The 21,123-nt window shown below is 50.3% G+C and overlaps 1 protein-coding gene across 1 annotated transcript in view; it reads left to right on the forward strand.

Moving 5' to 3' along the window:
* Positions 1–20,530, forward strand: part of Tsnare1 (t-SNARE domain containing 1) — a 31,596-nt gene extending 11,066 nt beyond the window's left edge. The window contains 7 exon segments of the mRNA XM_028773271.1: positions 4,092–4,175; positions 4,728–4,797; positions 10,590–10,677; positions 14,024–14,076; positions 14,078–14,096; positions 14,551–14,607; positions 20,309–20,530. Of these exon segments, the coding sequence (XP_028629104.1) occupies positions 4,092–4,175; positions 4,728–4,797; positions 10,590–10,677; positions 14,024–14,076; positions 14,078–14,096; positions 14,551–14,607; positions 20,309–20,530 (593 nt within the window).
* Positions 20,531–21,123: the final 593 nt, after the last annotated feature.

A 21,123-nucleotide genomic window follows, 5' to 3' on the forward strand; every position in this document is an offset into this window, starting at 1 on the left:
CCACAAAGGACAACAACCAGACCCCCCCTTCCTTCCCTCCCTTTTCCCACCCTCCCCCTTCCCTCCATCCCCTCTCCTCCTTCTTCTCCCCTCCCCTCTCCTCTCCTCCCCTCCCCTCCCCTCCTCAGTACCCACCTCCAATTCTTTCCTTGCGTTCTGTAGTTGGCAGAAATTCTGGCCCTGCAGAGTCTATGCTGCTTCCCTTCAGTGCTGGCCTGCCATTTGCCTATGTTGGTGAAGCATTGGCCATGGGATATATAGGGACCTTGCAGGCTAGTTAGGAGACCTCAGATGCAGCATGCCAGAGCAGAGTGATCAGGTATACTGGGCATTTTCTGGAAGAGGAAACCTGGCAGTTTCTGGAGGCTAGAAGTAGAGAAACTAGTTTGACCCAGGCTATTGTACTGAGAACTGCCCACGTAATTTCCCTTTCCAGAAGCTGGAGCCCGGCAGTCTCTTTCCATGTCAGGGAAAGCCTTGCCTTCTCTGGGTGGGCCATAGGCACAGGGTTTTTAACCACCAGACTAGGTAAAGAAGGACTGGGTGGACCTTGGCTTGACACAGAGAGGAAGTGGGCTGGAATATACTGAGCAGAAGGGGGAAGCCTGTGAACAGTCGGTATGTCAGCAGGAGGTCAAACTCTAGGAGTCTTCAGCAGTTCTAGTATGAATACGGAAGGCTCATAGGCCTCTCTTAGCATCTGAGAGGAAGCCAGGCTGTGATACTGCAGTCAGCCAATTGCAGCAGTGCTACCCTGGCTCTGGTTCTCTGTCACATTCTGACTCCACTCCTGGTTCAGTTCAGCCATTGTCTGAGCACTGTCCTCGAAACAAGTGTTTGTCACTTGACTGCAGTACCCTCATTGGGCCTGTAGGCAGCCTTGGGGACAGGACATAGCCTGAGGCTTGGCAGTTGCTATACAGGGTGTAGGCTACCCCGTAGTGTGGCCCTTCTCCCTGAAGCATTAGTCCTCTAGGGGACACAGTGAAGAAGGTATCTACACAGTTGTCTCTCCAGGAGATGGTTCCATGTATGGTAGCTGTGGCATGCCTCCACCTGCAACTAATGTCTTTGTGGGAACGTCATTTGATTGTCCCACGTATCTCTGCCTGGGCAGCACACAGGAGACAGGGGCAGTGTGCACTGGGAGCCCACTTGCTCTCATGGTTGTGCAGCTGGGCACTATGCCCATGGCAGGGACAGGGGCATCTGTTACACCTAGATGGTTGTGTTTTCATTATGCCCAGCCTCCTTGCCCTTTCTTCTGAGTTCCCATTTACACATGATGAATTGCTCAGAGATCAAGTGTACATTCTGGGAATTCTACTTTTTTTTTCTTTTATGGTACCCAGGATTGAACTCAGATCCTGTCACAGTAACCAAGCATCCTTTAAGCTAAATAAATCCCCAGGCCTCTGTTCTGGACATCCTGACAAATTCCTGTACTTCTATACTCTTGTGTCACCTGCTCCTTACTGTTGGGCACTTGTGCCTGACCACCCTCCTCTGTCACCTGCTCCTAACTGTTGGGCACTTGTGCCTGACCACCCTCCTCTGTCACCTGCTCCTGACTGTTGGGCACTTGTGCCTATCCACCCTCTTCTGTCACCTGCTCCTGACTGTTGGACACTCATGCATATCTACCCTCCTCTGTCACCTACTCCTGATTGTTGGGCACTTGTGCCTGTCCAGCCTCCTGGTCTCCTTGCCACTGGAGACTTTCTTAACTCTGACAAAGTTTCTGTGGCATCCTTAGGTCATGGTAAGCCTATACCCAACCAGCACATCGTCATTGCAAGGGACCTTACTCCTTTTTTTTCTCATAGCTGAGTGATTTTTGATGCTTCCATAGTGTTCTTAAGGTTTGATTAAATTGATATAGAATTTGTCTAGCACTGAAGCCATCAGTTCAGCCATGTTGATGATGTATCAATGTTTTTAGCATATTTATCCATAACCTGGTTTCATGTCTGTTTCTGTTTAAAAAAATACCCTAAGAGAAAGCAGCCTAGGGGCAAAAGGTTTATTTTTCACTCACAATGTCAGATTGTAGTCGATGCTGCAGGAAAGCCATGATGGTGGGAACTTGAAGCAGTTATATCGCAGGCAAAGGCAAAGAAGGAATGGATGTACACATGCTTACCGCTCAGCTAACTTTCTCTACTCTTAACTCCGAGGTGCTATGGATACAGAACCTGGAATGTGAATTTTCATCAGGGAAGCTGGGGTCCAAGGAGCATACAGGAAACTTCAAGGACCTAGAATATGTCTTGTGCTGAGTTTTTATTAGGAACAACTGATGCACAGATACTATGCGTGCAGATACTATGTGTGCAGACACTATGTGTGCAGATACTATGTGTGCAGATACTATGTGTGCAGATACTATGTGTGCAGATACTATGTGTGCAGATACTATGTGTGCAGACACTATGTGTGCAGACACTATGTGTGCAGACACTATGTGTGCAGATACTATGTGTGCAGACACTATGTGTGCAGACACTATGTGTGCAGATACTATGTGTGCAGATACTATGTGTGCAGATACTATGTGTGCAGATACTATGCAATCATTGAAGTACATTTACAAGGAATAGGGGTTTGCTTGTTTGTTTGTTTGTTTGTTTGTTTAACAGATCACCAGTGAGAACAAAGACAAGTGTGGACAACAAATACACTGGAGCAGAGCAAGCCTTTGCATCTCAACAAAGTACATTCCATTTCCTGAGTTATAAGTGCCCATTGTACAGACTGTTTCCTTCTGCCTTTAGTGTGGCAAGGGCCGGAATGCTTTTAGAATGTATTTCTTTCACAGACCAGGCTCCTGGCAATACCAAAGTCCAGTACCTGGAGTGGTGTCACCCACATTCAGGCTGTGTCTTTTTACACTGAGCAAAGCAGTCAAGACAGTTCCTAACAGACTTTCCCACAGCCTCCCTGAGCTAGACAGTCCCTCACTGAGTCACCTCTCAGGTGACTTTAGGTGATGTCATGTTGACAATTTTAACCAACCAGCACAACCAGGCTGGCCAGCTCTCATCACCTTCTGACTTCCAAATATTCTGTCATCTCAGAGAGGTCCCCAACCACTGTACTTACCTTCACCCCGACTGCAGCCTGTTCCAACTCTGCAGACTTGCCATTTCTAGGTGTGTAGTCTAGATGGAGTCATGCAGCTCCTGGTTTGCTGCTGAGCATAGATGCTGGGTGTATCACATGGCAGCATATATGTGTCAGTCAGAACCCTCTTTAGTCCCTTTTGTTCCGTTGTGTGAACAGATAAGGCTATAGCTTATCTGATGCTGGGCATTTAGCTGGCCTCTACTTCTTCTCAGGACACAGTGCTACTCTGAGTGCCCTGATGGTTTTGTGTGGATAGAAGTCCTCACTGTTCTTGGCATGTGTACTTTGTGGTAGAATTATCCATGTGCACAGTAATCGGACTGCAGAGCACAGGGACTAGGTGTTCTCTTTGGTGAGGTTAGTATTATCAGATACTTATGAGGCAGGCTTCTGGGAACACCTTTGAGGGATCCTCTGGGTTAAGGTTAGCCTCTGGGAATGAATGTCTATGAAGGATTGCCTGGATTAAGATGAGATGGGAAGACCTGCCCACTGTGGGTGGCACCATTCCCTAGGCAGGGTATCCTGGATCTTATAAGAGTAGAGAATGTGAGTACAGCACTAGCATGCATATGTTAATCCAGTGGTCTCTGCTCTGGAATGTGGACAGAATATAACTGGTTTTCTCAAATGTCTGCTTCTGTGACCTCCCCGCCATGATGACTATGACCTAGAACTGTGAGCCTAGTGAATCCTTTCTCCCTTAAGTTGCTTTTGTCTGAGATTTTATTACAGCAACAGAAAAGAAACTAAGGCAGAGACCCCCTTCCCTTTGCAGCCCGAGTGGTAGGAGGGCAGTTGTAGACATCCATCCCTGACTCTCTGTCTGGCTCTGCATGTTGAACTGGAAGGCAGCGGTAGGGTACAGAGCACCTGTCCTGGAGACCCCCACTGTGAGAACAACCCAAGCATCTGCTGATAGTGATCCCGCAGGCAGCACCATCATCTATCTTCTCTACTCCTTTCTCTTGCCACCCAGGGTGAAGCTCTTGACATTCAGGAGCTGTGCCAGGTCACAGTGGCCAGTGCCTTTCAAATCAACTCCCATGGTGAGTCCTGGCCTGGGCCCATTCTCCATCCTGCTGCCCTTGGTCACTGAGGTGACACTGGAGGCCTTACTGTATTGTGACCATCATGCAGGCCAACCCCAGCTTTTCAGGTGTCCTTTCCCAGCATGAGGCAGTCTCCTTGGCCAGCCTGTTCCCCATTATCAGCTATTCATGGCTGCCTTTCCCAGACTCCTCCTTCCCTTCAGTTTCCTGTATATCCTCAGTATGATGACATGAGGCTATGGAAGGAGTGTATCCTAGGTTCCTTTGGATGTTCAGGGCGGGCAGTACTAGGGATGAGAGCCAAACCTCATGTTCTCAGGGAGAAGGGAGAAGCCTTTCCTAGACTTGTGGTATGCAGGCCTGGGGCCTGTCCAGGACCTATGCTGGGCGGAAGTGGACTGAGCATAGTGTTCAAGGTACATAGGTGGTCTACACTGTCCTTTGTCCAGGCCTCCTTTGCCCAATTTCTGCCATAGTGACTGCATGGTGGGGGTACACCCATGGGAGGAAGAGTCCTTTTGATTATCTTGACCATCTTCTCTTACGAAGTGACGTCCTTGGAACAGAGCCTCCATTCCTTGGGGGAACTAAGTAACAGACAGGCGCTTCAGGACAGGCTGTATGTGTGGCCACTACATCTCTGTACTCGTGCATGGTGCCACATGCACACTTGCACACTTGTGGGTGAGCCAGTCTGAGCTCAGAGCCTGAGGCCACAACAACCCCGTGACTCACCTCTGTGGCACACACAATTGCACACCCCTTACACTTTAGGAGTAAGCACATCTGTGACCACCTCCTGAGACACATGCATGGATACAGTAAGGGCAGGTGCTTGCCACCTTGTATTGTGTCCCACCACGTGCTCAACCATGTCTCTGTTGTGCCCCAGACTCAATGACAGACTCACAGAGATGAAAATGTCTCAGTGGACACAGGCTGGAGTAGAGAAAGCTCATAGGTTTGGTGCTGCCCAATGGGACTCCAGTCCTCTAAGAGGGTCCTGCTGGCCTGGGTCACACATGCTAAACCTTTCAGCCTTGCCCTGCACCAGGCAGTGCTGCTTTGAGATCTGCCACAGGGTCTAGCCTAGGCCTCCATGTCATAGGCCCTCAAACTCAAGCATGAGACTTATATCAGTAATTTAATGGCTTAGTGGTGGCAAGGACAATATTTGTCTGGCTGTGGGTGGCCTAGTGTCATCTCAGGGTACTGTTGGAATCCCAGGTACTTGGCTGGTTGATCCTAGAATCCCTTCTCAGTGTTTGCCTGGTGCAATGGACCAGATGCTGCTCTCTGTATCTGACACTGGCTGGGCTGAATCCACACCAGGTTCTTGGTCAGCCTGGATCAAGGTAAATGAGCAGCTCTCTCTTGGCAGTGGAGAAGATTCCTCCATCAGGCTCACAGATGGCCAGGTGGCTTAGCTAGGATTTCTGTTGCTGTGATGAAACACCATGACCAAAAGTTGGGGAGGAAGGGGTTTATTTAGCTTCCACTTCCACATCAGAGTCCATCACTGAAGGAAGTCAGGTCAGGAACTCAAACAGGGCAGGAACCTGGAGGCAGGAGCTGATGCAGAGGCCATGAATGGAGGCAGCTTACTAAGATTCTCCTCATGGCTCTCTCAGCCTGCCTTCTTATAGAACTCAGGACCACCAGCCCAGAGATGGCACCACTCACAGTAGGCTGAGCCCTCCCCCATCAGTTACTAATCAGGACCACAGCCTGACAGCATCTTATCCAGCCTGCTACAGTTGAGCACGTCTGTACACAGAGACCTGACAGCTCAGGTGCAGGAGCAAGCTGCTCCTCTCAGGTGCTGCTGAGAGTGGTCTGAGGTTGATTTAGCTGTGGGAAGATGTACTTACTTTTAGAGGCACTCTGGGGGCCAGAGGCTCACAGATACAGACAGAGCTTCTCACTCCACATGGGAAAACTGAGGTCCTGAGGGAGGACTTTTCCTGGATCTACAGAATGAGAACAGAGATGGTAATAGATCTTCTCTTCAGCAGGGATAGCGCCTGCGTGTTTTCTTAGGAGACACTGTGCACAAACCCAGGGCTGCTGTGAGTGCCCCACCCACAGCCCATACTCTGATCTCAGCCCTGTGCCTTAACCAATAAAGACACTTGTTTCAGAGGAGTGTCAGCTTAGGGTGTCGGGCCTTCTTTGGTGTGACAGTAGGGTTACCCCTAGGCACATTTGGTGCCAGTCTTCTCTACAAGGGCCAGAGGTCCTTGCCAAATGAGGCTGCTATACCCAGTGCCCTCACCCATGCTGAGGTGCCAGAGGGCATATCTGGTTCTGGATGTCTTTTTTTTAGTCCTAGGACAGGCAGAGCTTTGTCAACTTGTTCACTGTCACTGGGACATGTTTGTGTGTACGTGTGTGTGTGGGGGTGGTGGTGAGTGTAAGTCGGTTTCATTGATAGCTATACTACCAGTTGGTTAGCATGCATTCAGTAAGCCTGATACTGTGTATTTGCCGGAGTTGTTCTGGGTGAATGCTGAGTATTCATTTTCTTTCAGAAACTCTCTCTGGTTCTTCTCACCTGATACCTACTGCCTGTTTTCTAGTCTATTGTGAACTACATGTGAGCTACATGCATGCACAGCCATGGGGGTTGTCCTTGTATTCCGTGCCATTTCTCACTCATGGTGGCCATGCTGAGTCCTTTCCTTTATATTGCTAAGTAGTGGCTTTATCACTTTCTCTTTACCCAGCACCTTCTGAGGGACCCAAGGCTGATTCCAGTTAGTGCTGAAGCTGCGCTGTGTCTACAAGGTTTCTGTGTGTTTCCACTTCTGGGTGAGTTGCCTGAAGCAAAATTGTAGAGCCAATAATGAGGTGTGTGTTAACTCGAGGTGAATCCACTCAGCTTTCCAGAGCAGCTGACATTTACAGGCCTCTGTGTCCTCTCCAGAGCCCGCAGGTGTGGACAGTTGTAGCTTCCATGTGTATTACAGTGGCTACTGTGCGGCTACTGTGTTCTCCTCTGGGTGCATGTCAGTCTCTTGCCTGTCCTTGTCATTACTTGTTCTTGTTTTGTGACTGTGGGGTTGTCAGAGCGCTTATGTGCTCAATGCAAGTCCTGTGCCAGGTGCTAAGGGGAGACTTTCCTGCCACAGGCTTGTCTTTTATTGGAGTATCTTATTTCTAACGTTATTGAGGTCCCCAGAGTGTTCCACCCACTCCTGTGATGTGAACATGATTTATGCTTTACCCTTCACTCAGCTACCATTAGGAAGGTGAGCATTCAGTCCAGCCTTGGTGCATGGTGAGGCTTTTGGGGTGATGGTTAAATACAGGACACCAAGGCAGAGAGGCTCATGATAGAATTTTGGTGGTTTAGGAAAGGAGACCCCAGAAGTACACATGTGCTTCAGCCATGAATCCTGGAAGGCCCTCATGAGGGCCTGTGCCATGTTGTTGAGATTTTTTTTTCTTTATTAGGTAGCCTGCCTCAGGCACTTCATTACAGTAATGCGCCGATGTATTAATGGCTCATGTATTTGCAGGCTTACGGTTTTTGTATTTTCAGCTCCCACCTTTGGGCTTGACACGCTTGGAATTTATTTTTGTGTATGCGGTGAGGTAAGACTGAGCTCATTAAACAAGTAAAAAAAAAAGTTTTTTTTCCTGTTGACTATGTTGGCGCCCTTTTGGAGAACTGCCAGAGCCTATTGCTGTATTACATCCTGGGCCTGTGATACTTGAATTCAGGTGTGGGCCCTCCGCTGCTGGCTTTTCTGAAGCTCTTCTGGATGCCCAGACCTTTTGTGTTTCAGTTCAACTCAGCATCAGCTTGTTAACTTCTATTTTTAAAAAAACTTTTTTCTAATTTTGATTATGAAGGCTTTGAATAATTAACATCTCAGTGATATTGTCTTATGCCCCATAAAGCTGCTTTTTCTTCTATTTGTTCTCTCTTTAGGCAATTGCTTGTAGTTATCAGTGACATGCCTTGTTCATGGTGTAACATGTTCAATTCATCTGAATGTTCTCATGGTTTCTATACAGTCACACACGCCATTGTTTAAATTTCACTTTCCAATTTTGGCCACAGTTCAGATACATGGCTGGCATTTGTACACTGCTGCCTGGTGGCACCTAAAATTTCCTCGTTTATTCTTGGAGGTTTCCTTTGGCTTCCTCGGGGCTCTCTGCAGATGGCAAACCCAAGACACAGCCCTGATGTGGACTTCCAGCATACATACCCATCTTGTCCTCCTGTCTTTTCTGATACTGGAGCTCCAAGTGCTAACTTCTGCTCTGTGCTGTCCCCGCTGCATTGTGATTCTCTCTGCTGTGTATACTCATAGCTCTGATTTCTGCTTCTGGTGGTAGATGGGCTGGCAGACAGGCTGATCTGGGCCACAGCTGTGCATAGTCCCTGGGTTGGGCCTGTCAATACTGTGAGTGTCCTTGAAGAGGAGGAATCTGTAAATGCTCTCGCTGGCTGCTGCAATTACTGGTGATTTGCACTCCTTTTCTCTCTCTGTGCTGTTTCTTGGGTTCACTAGCTGTGTAGCTGGCAGAGTGACCTAATGCACGAAGGATGCCAGGCCGGGTACGGAGGCTGGCTTGCTTTTCTGTTATGAGATGGCCACAGTCTATGAGAGATGAAGAGGAGACACATCCTGGAAGGGACACAGAAGTAGACTGCTTTCAGTCTCGTGCGGATGTCAGAAAGATGAGAGCCACACCATCCCCTCTGCCATTGTCCGGGACAGGATCTGAGGAGGAATAGAGAGGGCTTTACAGGAGGAGGAAGCTAGAGTGGCTCCTACCCCTTGGACTGGGGCTTTGCCCACTGCTCTGTATCTGAAGAATGGAATGTCAGGTGGCAGCTGAGCTGCTGCTACTCTCCCTGCCTGTCCAGGGCCTGTAGAGCAGTGCCCTGGGTGGTACTGGAACGTAGTTAGGGATTTGGCTTTGCTGGGAATGAAACAGAGTTGCTGCTATGTGGAGAGGCTGGAGGGACATGAACTGATCTCTGAGAGGCATTCCTCAAGCTGCTCCACCTGCAATGGCATGTGACGTAGTGGTAGTAGATGGCCAGAAGACACTACGGAAGTCTGGAGACATGAGAAGAACGGACGTGTTGGTGCAGCATTTGCCTAAACACAGTGCAGCAGAGCTGGCTGATAAACCGTGTAGTGGGCTGCTTGGGGCAGGGCTTTGCTTCAGGGACTGGAAGGATGGGGCTCGCAGAGGCTGAGGTGGGTAAAGGGGGCCAATGCGATACCTGGGCAGAGCTGCTGCCAGCGGAAGGCCATGGAGGCTAGCTTGGAGTTCAGAGGCAGCTGGGAACAGAACGTGGGCTAGTGGCACTCAGATGACGTTAGGCCCAGAGGCTATCGGGTGGTTCTCATAGGGAGTGGCAAGTGACATGGTCCTGGGGAAGTCTGTGCTGTGATGTTCTGAGGTTGGCCAGGTAAGCAGATGACCTTGGGCCATAGCAGGTAGTGACATATGACAGGAAAGGCTCTGCTAGCTCCAGCCCTCTTTGTAACTTGCCATAGTGTCCTTAGCCTGTGCTTGTCTGCAAGTATTCTCTGTTTGTTTTCTCTTCCCATGCAGGCTGCCAGGACTGTGTCCCTTGGGAGGCAGGGCCTTATTCGCTGTTTCTGCCATGATCAGTGGTCTCAGGCAGGCTGCTCTATGGTACAGGGCATGGTGGTTGGTGGCCTTTGAGGACCCAAGGCTGTGGTTCCTGCCAGGTCAGACCTCCTTCTCTGTTGGGCTATGTGTGTTGGGGACAGGCTAGGACAGGGTTGCCTTGGCTGGCACTGTGGGTAAGGTGTGTAGGGCCATCCCTAAGCAGCAGACTCATGGTATTTGGAGAGGGTGGGTCACATGAAATTGTAGGTAAGTCTTTTGTGCTGGAAGGACCTGAGTTCCCTCATGGAAGAGGCCCCTACTCTGCCAGGTTTAGGTTATCACAAGGCTGGGAGAGTGGTATGGTGTGCCTCTCTGCATGACAAGCGCTGGCCTCAGTAGGAGCAGAAAGTCTAGTCATTTGCCTAGGAAGGAGTTAGAGCCACAGGGTTGGTGCCTTCACCTCCCGCGGCCATCTGTGTGTTTTGCCTTCTCTGCTCTGCATGCCCCTATCCATCCACCTCCCCACCCTCTCTTGTCTTTTGGTGTGTTCTCTGCCTGTTCCTCTAGGTTGCTGTCCTTGCCTCTGTCTGCCTTTTTGCTCTTTGTGGTATACTTACTACCTACCTGAAGCACCCCTCACTCCTGTGCCTTGCCGTTCTGCTCCTGGCTGTCCTTGGCGCCTCACATCCTTCATCTGAGCATCTCCCAAACTCTGTCTGCCTGGTTCTGCCCCATCTCCCTGTTCTTCTCTCTCACTCTGGGCTATCCCTGAGCTTCCTACCAACCCCAGCCTCACTACTCCAGGCTTGAAGTCCAGCAAGACACCAAGAAAACCGCCGCCGCCAGCTCCAGTGCCATGAAGCAGGTGTCAGAGCTGTGGGGCTTCTGCCTGGCATGTTTTCCCTTAGGGAACTTGAGGCTTGGTGAAGGTGGTGGCTGGTGGGCGGAGGAGAAGATACCCTGGTGCCTGTGATGGGGTGCAGAGCTGGCAGGGGCAAGACACTGGACTGATAGATGTAGAAGGACACTCAGGACAGCTGAGCTCATTCTGGGCTCATTCTGTGGCCAGCACACTTCCTGAGAGCCTCTACTCTTCTGGAGCCCATGGTACAGTGGTCATGAGGGCAGTCTACTCTTCCTGGAGATGAACATCCTGAACACCCTGTCAGCAGTTGCATGGCCCTCGGCTCTATTGCTTATGTCTTCTCATCCTGCCCTGCTTTCTGTCCCCTACCCTTCTACCTCCAGCCATCCTGTGCCGCGCCTCCGTTTGTACCCTCTCAGTTACACCAACATCATGGTCACGTGACGGTTCTCACAGATGACTGCCACACACTGTCCCGGCTACTGCTGTCCCTTCCTGCACTATCCACCCATGCATGTCCACTCATTCCATTTGTTGGCAACACCCTTCCAGAGTTCTCACAGACTGGAGAGTGCCCAGAGCATGAGAGTAACTGCTGCAAGTCCACAGTCTGTGAAGCAATAGGCTGCTGCCTGCCATCCCCTGCCTGCACCAGGAAGCTTACCATGCTCAGCCTCTCTGGCTGGTTCCACTGTCCTCTGCTACTGGTACTGTATCTGTAGCAGATTGCCTGCGAAGCCTAGAACACCAAGCATCTGCCCTTGACGGGAAATGTCTGCCACCCCTGTTCTGTCGAGCTGTGAGCGCTGTGGCCCACACTCTCAGGGACTGTCAGCAGCAGCAGCAGGGGTGAAATCAGGAGACCTGCCTGTGTGGGAGTGGCTCAGTCAGCACAAGTCTGGAATAAGGATGGATGGAGCCTGAACACGTGGGTATGCTCCTGAGACAAGTTCGGGTCGTGGAGACTGGAACATGGACTGGTGGCTGCAGGGACTGGTGTGAGCAGGGTCTAGCTGAATTAGGCTGTCAGGGCACTGGGACTATGCTAGTGTTCTAAGACTGGGTTGTAACAATCATAATGCATCTGTGTAGTACTGAGTCACCGTTGGTGAAAACATTCTGATTCCAAGTATTGACTTACACTAACATGAAGGTGCTGAGGAGGTGGTAGCCATTGATCCAGTGACTAGAATATTCCAGAAATCAGACTCTGAAAGCCCTTTGTCCTTGGTTTGGGTGGCCAGCAGCTGCTTACGCCCAGCATTTTAAAGTCACAACTGCAGTGGTTCACGAGGCAAGATGGCACTTCACTCTAAATCTTTGGTGGGATGTTTGTTCTTCCTAGGTGACACCAAGCAGTGCACCAGTGTCCTGTGTCACTGCAACATTATTCTAGTCCCCATGTGCATGTGTGCTTTCCTCTGTTTACACATTCATTCTTCACACACTGTCATGAAGAACCTCTTACATAGCACAGGGGCTCAGCTCCAAGTGGCCAGGCCCTATGTTTCAGGGGGTGTTTCTCTAGAGCTAGGATGATATAGTCCATGCCAGCCATCTTCTGGAGAGGCTAGTGATGTATTCTGTCTAGCTGAGTGGACTGATGGAGACAGGAGTCCACATATCTTTGACTTTGTAGGGTACAAACTTCGATAGGATGTGTGGTTCAAGTTAAGGCCAAGGGGCCCCCAGGACCTTAGATAAATTGATCCTTGGGCCCTGTGCTAGTTTTGTGACCCTCTTCTCTGACAGTGTGGGCTGTTGGTCTTGTTCCCTGTTCAGAGATGAGGGTCCCTCCAAATGCATAGCAGCCATAACTGGCCAAGAACTCAGGTCTTCCTGCATCCAGTTCTTAACCTGAACAGGGGCCATTGGGCCGTGACATGGGGCCTGAGCCTTTTGTCCTTACAGGAGATACTCTATGGTGATCCCTGAATGTCCACTGTCACATGTGACTGCAGGATGGGGAGGAGTCAGACCAGGTCACAGCAGGCTAGGTGAGAAATGAGGCTGCCAGCTCTGATGAATGTAGCCAAGACTGGGGAACAGGAACTGAGAGAGCCAGACCCCTACTTTGGTTCAGCAGTAATCTGAAGTCTTACACACACACTTTCAGTGCAGGAGGGAGTGGCTCCTGCATCCTGTCTTTGGGGAAAGCAGTGGTGGCAGGAACGGTCAGAACCATTGTCATCTCAGGTGATAACTCCTTGCAGACTGGCTGCTGTTGAGCTTGCTGGTGCCTAAAGGTGGAGTCCTTGTTAGTCTCTGGAGTCTGAGAGTTACTGTGACTTTATACTCATGTCCCTTTCCTTTTGTGCAAGGTTTTGATGTGTGATGTGACCTCAGGTGGCAGAGAGGCCTTCCAGAAGCATGGTCATGGAAGTGTGCCCAGTAGGGCTCTCTGGAAGATTATGTGTAGGTTGATCCCACTGAGCGATAGGCTACAGAGTAGAGTGGCCAGTGTTTTTCTCTCTGCCTCTTTGTTGTCTTGGGTTTTCACATGGGCCAGTAACTATAACTTCCCCTGATGCTAAAATGAAAACAAGTCTCACAAAACTGCTATGGAAAGGGTAGACCATACACCCCGGGACTGTGGTGCACACTGCCAATGAGCAGCATGCTTATATAGAGTTGTCATCATGAGTGCTGGGTAGGCGTAGTGGTAGGTATGCTATGGGGTAGAGAAGCCTGTTCAGCCAGAACCATTCAGAAGGGTGTTAGGCTATGTGGGTGTGGCTTCAGACTCACTTGAACGAAATTTCTGAGAACCAGCTGGTTTCCTTGGTGCAGATTCTGCTTGGCCAGAGGCAAGACGGTGGCCCCACCAGCTGGTGCTGTGCACAGGAAGCCTGAGCTGACCATGCTAAGGCACGGAGCATTTCTCTTGGAACGCTAGCATTGTAGCTGGACTCCCCTGGGCACTGGAAGCATGGCAGAAGACATTTCAACAGAGAAGCTGGAAGAAATAGAGGAGCTGTTGGCGAGATGAGGCATGGCTTAGCCTCATCACCTGTGTAAGCAGCCACTCGGGACTTGGCCACAGCCTTCTGACCTGTGAAATGGGTCCATTATTCTTCTCAGTTGGATTTCTAAGGGTTTGCATCCACATGCCTTGGCAGAGCTGCTCCCGACACCCATGGGCTATGCCAAGCATCCTAGAGAGAGCTCCTGTGGTGTCAGTGTCTAAAGGGATGCCAACTGAAGATATAAACTATGATGGGCCTAGTGCTCTGTTAGGGCAGAGGGTGTGAGGACACATGGAAAAGGGGATGTAACCCTGTGGAGGATGAAGTGGGCACAGGGATCTCTGGGGACCAAAAGCCTGTGTCTGGGGCAAGACTGGACAAATGTTCTGTAAGACCACCCTCTGCAGCAGGAGCACCGTCAGCTGCACTGGCTGAAAACCCAACTCTCAGATGCTATTCAGCTATGGAGTGGTGCAGAGGGTGAGGGGCTGAGAGGGGTGGTGTCCAGCTAGTTATTACTCCTTCCTTGAACCCCCTTCACTAGCTGTCTTGTCCTGGGTTTGTTTGATGTAGCCTCTCCACCAGAGCAGAAGAGTAGGCATTCCTTGGGAGCACTGTAACAGGTACCAGGGGCTCATTGCATGTCTTCAGACTGTGTTCTTGGAAGGGTTTGTTCTCAGAAGTGCTTCCTAAAGGTGGCCTCCCAGCATCTCCTAGAAATCTGGAAGAGCAGAGATTATTAGGGCTGAGCAGCAGGGAAACAGACCCAGGGAGATGATGTGGATTAGTGGGGGATACCCAGTAGATCCCTTCAGAGACTATCTGTTCTCGGGAGCTGACAGCCTAAGTGTACATTGGTGGCTGCTTGGTGCCAGGTCATCTTTCTATCCTTTTATATTCTTCCATGTTTCCCATTTTGTACTATTTACAATAGAGGATTGCAGAAAAGCCCAAAGCACTGCTTTCCAGCATGCAGCAGGGCAGTAAGCAGGTAAAAACCAAGTTTTGACTGTATCTGGAACCTTGGAGACAATCCAGAACCTGCGATTGTTTGTGCTGTGGGAAAGGGCAGGAAGAGCTGAGGTAGGAGCCCCACGGTGGTCAGGCTTAGCTGACAGCTTTCAAAACTCTGCTGAACCATGGTGCACAGTGAAGCAGCCAAGTGACAGCCATTGTTAGTTCTCTGTGCTATGCAAGACTGATTGGTGTTCAGGTGGTTTTAACCTGCTTTCTACAGGCTGGGATAACTTATAAAGAGAAGCAATAACATTTAGCTCAGTTTTGGAGGCTGAAGGTCCAGAGTGGAATGGCCTCTTTGTAAGGTTCTCTTTGCAAAAGGCATTATGATATTGGCCACAGACGTCAAGGTTAGTTTGCACTCAGAGGCATTCAGTGTAACAGGAAGAAACTGGCAAGGTCCTCACCACAGATAGAGAAGAAAGCTCAGGATAGACCTCAGCCCCGTAAAGGAAATGACCTACAAAGGTGTCTTTGGAAGTGTTCATCAGACACCACACGAGCCAGGGAAGCAGTCTCCTGAGTCTGAGGGCAGAAGGTCTTGTCTCCTCCTTTGGTGCTTCTTGGGGCTTTGCAGCAGGTATGAAGAGGAGACCAAAGGTGGGATCAGGGAGAGCTTAGTCATATCACTGACACTGAGTGTCACTGCAGGGACATTAGAACCAACAGTATACCTCCAAACAAGACCACTTTTTCAGGACAGCATCTAAGAGGACAGTGAGCTTGAAAATGGCATATAGGACCTGGTGTCACTCTAAGTTGGTGTGGCAGCATGTGCCTGTGTTCCTAGTGCCCTGGTATTGAGGCCATGGATGGTGGCACAGAGACACCTTGAAAAAGAAGAAAGAAATGACTGCATTAGCATGGCATCAAAGGAAGGAAGAGATCCAGCATGGCTGCTGTCACTGTCAGGAAAGGAGAGAAGATGTAAGGAATGAGAGTGCTGTGTTTAGAGTCCAGGTCAGCATGTGTGTGTGTGTGTGTGTGTGTGTGTGTGTGTGTGTGTGTGTGTGTACACCTGTGTGAATGGAAGAGACAGAGTAGTGAAGGTAAGTTTGCAGAACTGAAGAACTTGTTCATACCACAGACACTAGCCAAACTGGTGGTGTAGAATCTGTGAGGTGCATGGGTTGGTTTTGGGTGGTCCAGATGCAGCCCAGGTGTGTGCTGGCTATTGAGTGGGTGGTGGAGGTGGCCGGAGAAGGTGGCTGTCCTTCGAGAACTTGATGCTTACTCAGGGTTTGATACCAGCTTAGTTGAATCTGAACTAGGGACAAAGATCTTTTATGCATATAAACGTTCCCTCCAAAACAAAGACAGCCCTAGAAGCAGGAAATACTTCCTACCTCCACAGTGGCAGGGCACTGACCACAGAGACGAAGACTGATGACTTTATCAAAAGCAGTACGTCAGTAAGAGAGCAGAAGGCTGTCCAGAGTTAGAGAGCTTTTGCGCAGCATGGTTCTGTCTGAAACGCTGTCTGCCAACATTCATGAAGATCTCTTGCAAATCAATGTGGAGATGTTCTCAAAGAGTATTTCCAAATAAATAATGAACAGTGAACATGAACTCAACCAAAGTGGCTCCTGGGGAAAAAAATAAACATAGCTCAGGAGGCTGAGGCAGGAGGATGGCTGTGAATTCAAGACCACTGTAGGTTAGCCTGGACTACAGTGTGATGCTCTGTCTCATTTTTTTTTAAAGGAGAGGACTGTCATGGTGTTGGTCACTTCATACTCCCTCATACCCCCAGATAATTACTTGAACAAGAACTTGAATATAAATGCCAAAACCTGCCACTGGTAGATATGGAAGAGGCAGTGGAGACAGGGTGAATTTGTACCCTGATCTGGAGGCCTAGGGGTGTCAGCTGAGGTTGAACATGGTTGATTGTGGTCCTACGATTCTGCCCTGAGGAAAAGTGTGTGTGTGTGTGTGTGTGCATTCACTGAAGGTCGTGGTGTGATCAGCCGCTGCCACACTGAGGCAGAGACGTCATCCATGCTGGCTTCAGGCAGTATGAAGGTTCACAGCAGTCCTGAGGATGAGGCATAGCTGCTGGGGCCCCCCCATGCAGTCTCAGACAGTGAGTGGCCCCTGGTTGGTCTGGACAGTCTGGCCCCAAGCAGAGCTGATAGCTTGCTATTGGGGACAAGCCTCAGGTTCATACTGTCTGCCTTTGTACCACCACTGGCTGACATAGCTAAATGGTTGTTTTTCTTATTTTTCTTTTCCTCCTTCCCTCTCTGTCTCTCTTCCTCCCTCCCTCCCTTCTTTCCTTTCCTTCCCTTCCCTTCCCTTCCCTTCCCTTCCCTTCCCTTCCCTTCCCTTCCCTTCCCTTCCCTTCCCTTCCCTTTCCTTTCCTTTCCTTTCCTTTATTTTCTTTCTGTTTGTGTGTGTACCTAGACCACAGGGGCCATACATTTTCATTCCCACAGTTTAGCTAGAAGTCAGTTGTCATGCTATCGTATTTAGAGCACAGAGCAGAGTTCTCCTTCGTCTCTTGGCCCGTGCCATTTGGAGGAGTTGAAGAGCAGATGTTGGCACCTTCCCCAAGTGAGGAAGTGGCACCACCTGATCCCTCCTCTTAGCTGGGATTGCAGTGCGTGAGAAAATGCCCAATTTCCCAGAGCCTGAGCCCCAGACACTGCCTAGGTCTGAACCTTCCAGCTCCTGCTCCCTCGGCAGAAGGAGGCCAGGGTCAGCCCAATATCATTGTCCCCAAAGATGCCCATCCCAACTTTGCGTCTTCTCATGGGAAACCAAGCCCTTTCTCTGGTGGTCCCACGGCAGGGTTTATTTATTCCTAAGTCTGTGTGTGTTTGAGCCATGGCTAGGGGTGAGAAAGCTGCCTTTGTCAGCTTTTCTCTAGCTGGAAAACCATCACAGGCCCCACTCTGCACCCCAGCACCTGGCAAGCAAATCCTTAATCTGGGCATCAGAGCTAAAGACCCAAATTAAGCCTTTGTAGGCAGCATAAAGAAGAGCTTTGTCTCCCTTTCAGGAGGCTGGGAGATCCGCTAAACTGTTTCTTCAGCCTTGTTCTTTGCCATGTGTGCTAGGGAAGGTGGACTTGTATGAAGGGGAAAGAAGTCCTTACAGGGCCCTGCCTGGCATGGTTGAACTGCCGTCCCCACGTCCCCCTGCAAACTCAGCCCCATATCCCCACTCTGTGCCCTCAGTGGGGCAGCCCATCAAAGGCATGGGCTCCCTGCAGCACACATGGGTAGTCTGGGCCCCTATGCCTTCAGCTTATAGGGAGCTGCCCTTTGAGACTCAACCCTCAGGTCATGTCACACCGAGTTTTCTCGGGAATTCTTTCCCTAGCAGGTCTGACTTGATGCTAACTGGCCCATGACATCTGGTGATGAGATTGGACCCAGTTTTTTCCAGCTCTCTCTTCTGGGATGGGCCAGCTGTTAGAACAGCTGTAGGTTATGCACAGGCTCTTGTGGAAGTGCCACAAGCCTATCAAGACATGTCAGGCCAGGAACAGAGAAGCAGATGGAACAGGCCTCTGCGTAACTGTTTTCAGGGCCTGATATTTTACTGATATCCCGTGGCTTACGGGGGACCAGTCTTTAGAGTGTCCTCTCATGGAATCGATAGTGATGTTTCTAGTCTGCTGTCTTTGCTATGCACTGGCCCTTGATTAGGCATCTTGTTTTCAAGGGGTGGTAGCAGCTCTATGTCTCAGATGCTAAAACTTTATCTGACCACACAGTAGGAAGCCTCTTCTTAGGCAGGCAGGTCCCCTAATAAAGTTGCAAGATATAAAAAGTCCCCAGTGTTCTGCAGGCAGGTAGGACCAGAGAATAAAGGTGCTTGCTGAGATCATATCACACACTGGGTCATTGCAGTACAGCACCATTCCCAGTTGACAGATGCGTATATCGAGGTCCAGAGAATGTGGGTGCCGTGCTCGCATCTTACAGAAAGTGCTATACCGGGCCAGGACCCTTGCCGGAGTTCTTTCCACGAGCCTGGAAGCTCAGGAGGCTGCAGAGAAGGAGGCGTTGGGGATGGGGGGGATAGAGTGAGGCCTGGCACAGGGCCAGAGCCTCCCCCACCCGCAGGCCCTGCTCACTTCCTCCCACCCACAGGGAAGGGAGGCGATAATTACTGCCTTGGATGAGAGCACTTGTCAACAGATTTTTTAGGTCTTTTATTTTACATTCATCTATCCACATATTTGTTTATTTAAAGGCCTCTGCTGACTTCCTTGTGTTCCCGTGATGCGTGGGAAGGACGTTGGCTTGGGAAGGAGACCTGGGTGAGGGTGGCTTCACCGTTACTCGAAGTGGCATTGGTTGTGCCTACTTGGTGGGTCTTGAGAAAAAGCCTCTCAATATCTGCCCTTTCCCCTCATAAGGAGCTAATCTAGTTCCTTCATCACCAGCTCGCCCAGGCGGAGCCATGACATCCCAATGTCTGCCCTTAGATAGAGCTACGGGACCACACAGCTGCCCCAGCTTCATGCGCCTAACCAGGGTAGATTCTACCCCAAGTACACTGGGCACAGCTGGAGTCCAGTAGTACCCAGACTCTCCCATGCCATCTGTGCTAGCTCATACCCATTCATTGCTGTACCTCTGTCCCTTAGATCCTGGTCCAGAATGACAGTGGAGATGAGGTCCTGCCTTCTCAATAGCCAGGGCCCAGACAACCTAGCCATGCCCTAGCTATACTGCTGCTTGAGGGCTCTGGTGCCAAGGGAGAGGGACAAGCTGGCTGGGCCATGTGTTTTAAAGGGGAAGGTTCCAGAACTGGAGAGAGGACCTTGACCATGCCTTCTGTAGAAGACCAGAGAGGCTGAGTCCAGGGTCCTTGGAGATGATGGAGCAGATGGTGCTGGGGCTGAGCTGGATCTTGGTGTTGGAGTGGAGCCCCTCATTCTGAAATTCCTCCCAGCTTGACCAGTGCTTGGGGACCAGATGGAAGCTCACTGATTGTCTCTCTGGAGCCACTGCCACAGAAGGCTCTGGAAATGTGCCCAGCTTGTCCGATCAGAGAGTAAATGGGGTTAGAGAAATTCATTTATTATATTAAAACATTTGGTGAATTAAAGAAATCAAGGAAGAATTAAATTGAAAATCCTCCCCAAGTTTCCCATCCTCAGTCCATTCAGCAGGGGCAGGCTCCCTGGGATGGTGTTTGGACTTTGACTTCATGGTATCAGGTGGCCATTTCTTTTGGAGTCTGGCTTCACAGATTCTACCTGGAGCTGGGCCTGTGATGGGTCTGCAGCCTTCAGTGAGACAGTGGATTTTGGTTCCTTTCACTGGCATGTCCTTAGTAACTCACAAAGAGGCCTATGACCCATAAAAGCTGGGTGCAAAGAGTATGCGCTCTTGGGGGTCAGGACTGTATCCCTAGACTTGCTATGGTCCAGAAACTGGCATCATTGTATACCAGCATGGAGTATAAGCGCATTGTACTCTCCTCGTGCCTGCATAATCATGGGACAGGTGACCAGGGACCACCAACCCTCACTCCTGCCAACCTTACCTAGCAACCTATAGCCTCTTCTCCCTGGAGCATGCTCTCCTGGGCTAAGAGCTAAGCACCTGTCAACTCCCCAGGCTTTCAGTATCCCAGGGCAAGGCCCCACGACAGAGATGTCCTGACTGGGACTAGGGAAGAAGACTTCCAAGGTATCAGATGGTAATTTGCAGGCCTGGCCGATCGCCAGAAGAAACTTTAGTGGAAATGATAGCTAAGTGGCAGGGCCAGAGCAGGTGCTGCTTCTATACTTGACTAAGGAGGACCTGGATGCCAGCTGACTGCACAGGGAGGCCATCCTGCAGATGCTGGTGAGACTTGCATGTGTTGACGCTCAGCTTTCCACCATGGGGACTGCCAAGAACTCCAGGGCTCAAGGAGCCAGCCTGTTGTAGGCTTCCACCCTCTCCATGGGGACTCTCGAGACATGGTGGATAATCTTGGGATCCTGTGTGACTTCTTGACATTTGTGGTAGGACAAGGTGCTCTGTTCAACTTGGGCCACTAAGGGAGTAGAAAGAGACTGGGTACCTGCCATAGTTCCCAGTGGGTAGTCTTCAGGTAGTCAACAAACCGCTCAGAACTGACCCTGCAATTTGCTGGTGCTGCCAGCAGGTGGCAGGTGAGCTGTCTGCGTGGGCTGTGGGTGTGAGACTGTGCTGCATGTTCTAATTTCCCAAGGTTTGCTTCTGTGTGGTTCCTGCTGGCAGCCTGTCTTTGCAGAGCCTGCTGAGTGTATGCTCTTCTGCGAGGTGCACAGTACAGGTGTGTGAGTGTAAGTGTGCCCCTCCCCTTGAGGAAATGTAGAACACGGTAGCTGAGCTGATGGAGACCTGACTTTGTTGGCTATAGTCCTGAGACTTCCCTCCTTCTGGTCCATCTATGCTTCAGAAGTGTTGGAACCTGCTCAGGAGCACTCAGGGGCTGCCAGTAATGATCCTTGAAGAAAACAGGGACATGGACAATTCTCCTAAGCCTACTAAGCTCT

This window comes from Grammomys surdaster, unplaced genomic scaffold (assembly GCF_004785775.1).
Source record: "Grammomys surdaster isolate TR1022 unplaced genomic scaffold, NIH_TR_1.0 224, whole genome shotgun sequence".
Lineage (NCBI taxonomy): Eukaryota > Metazoa > Chordata > Mammalia > Rodentia > Muridae > Grammomys > Grammomys surdaster.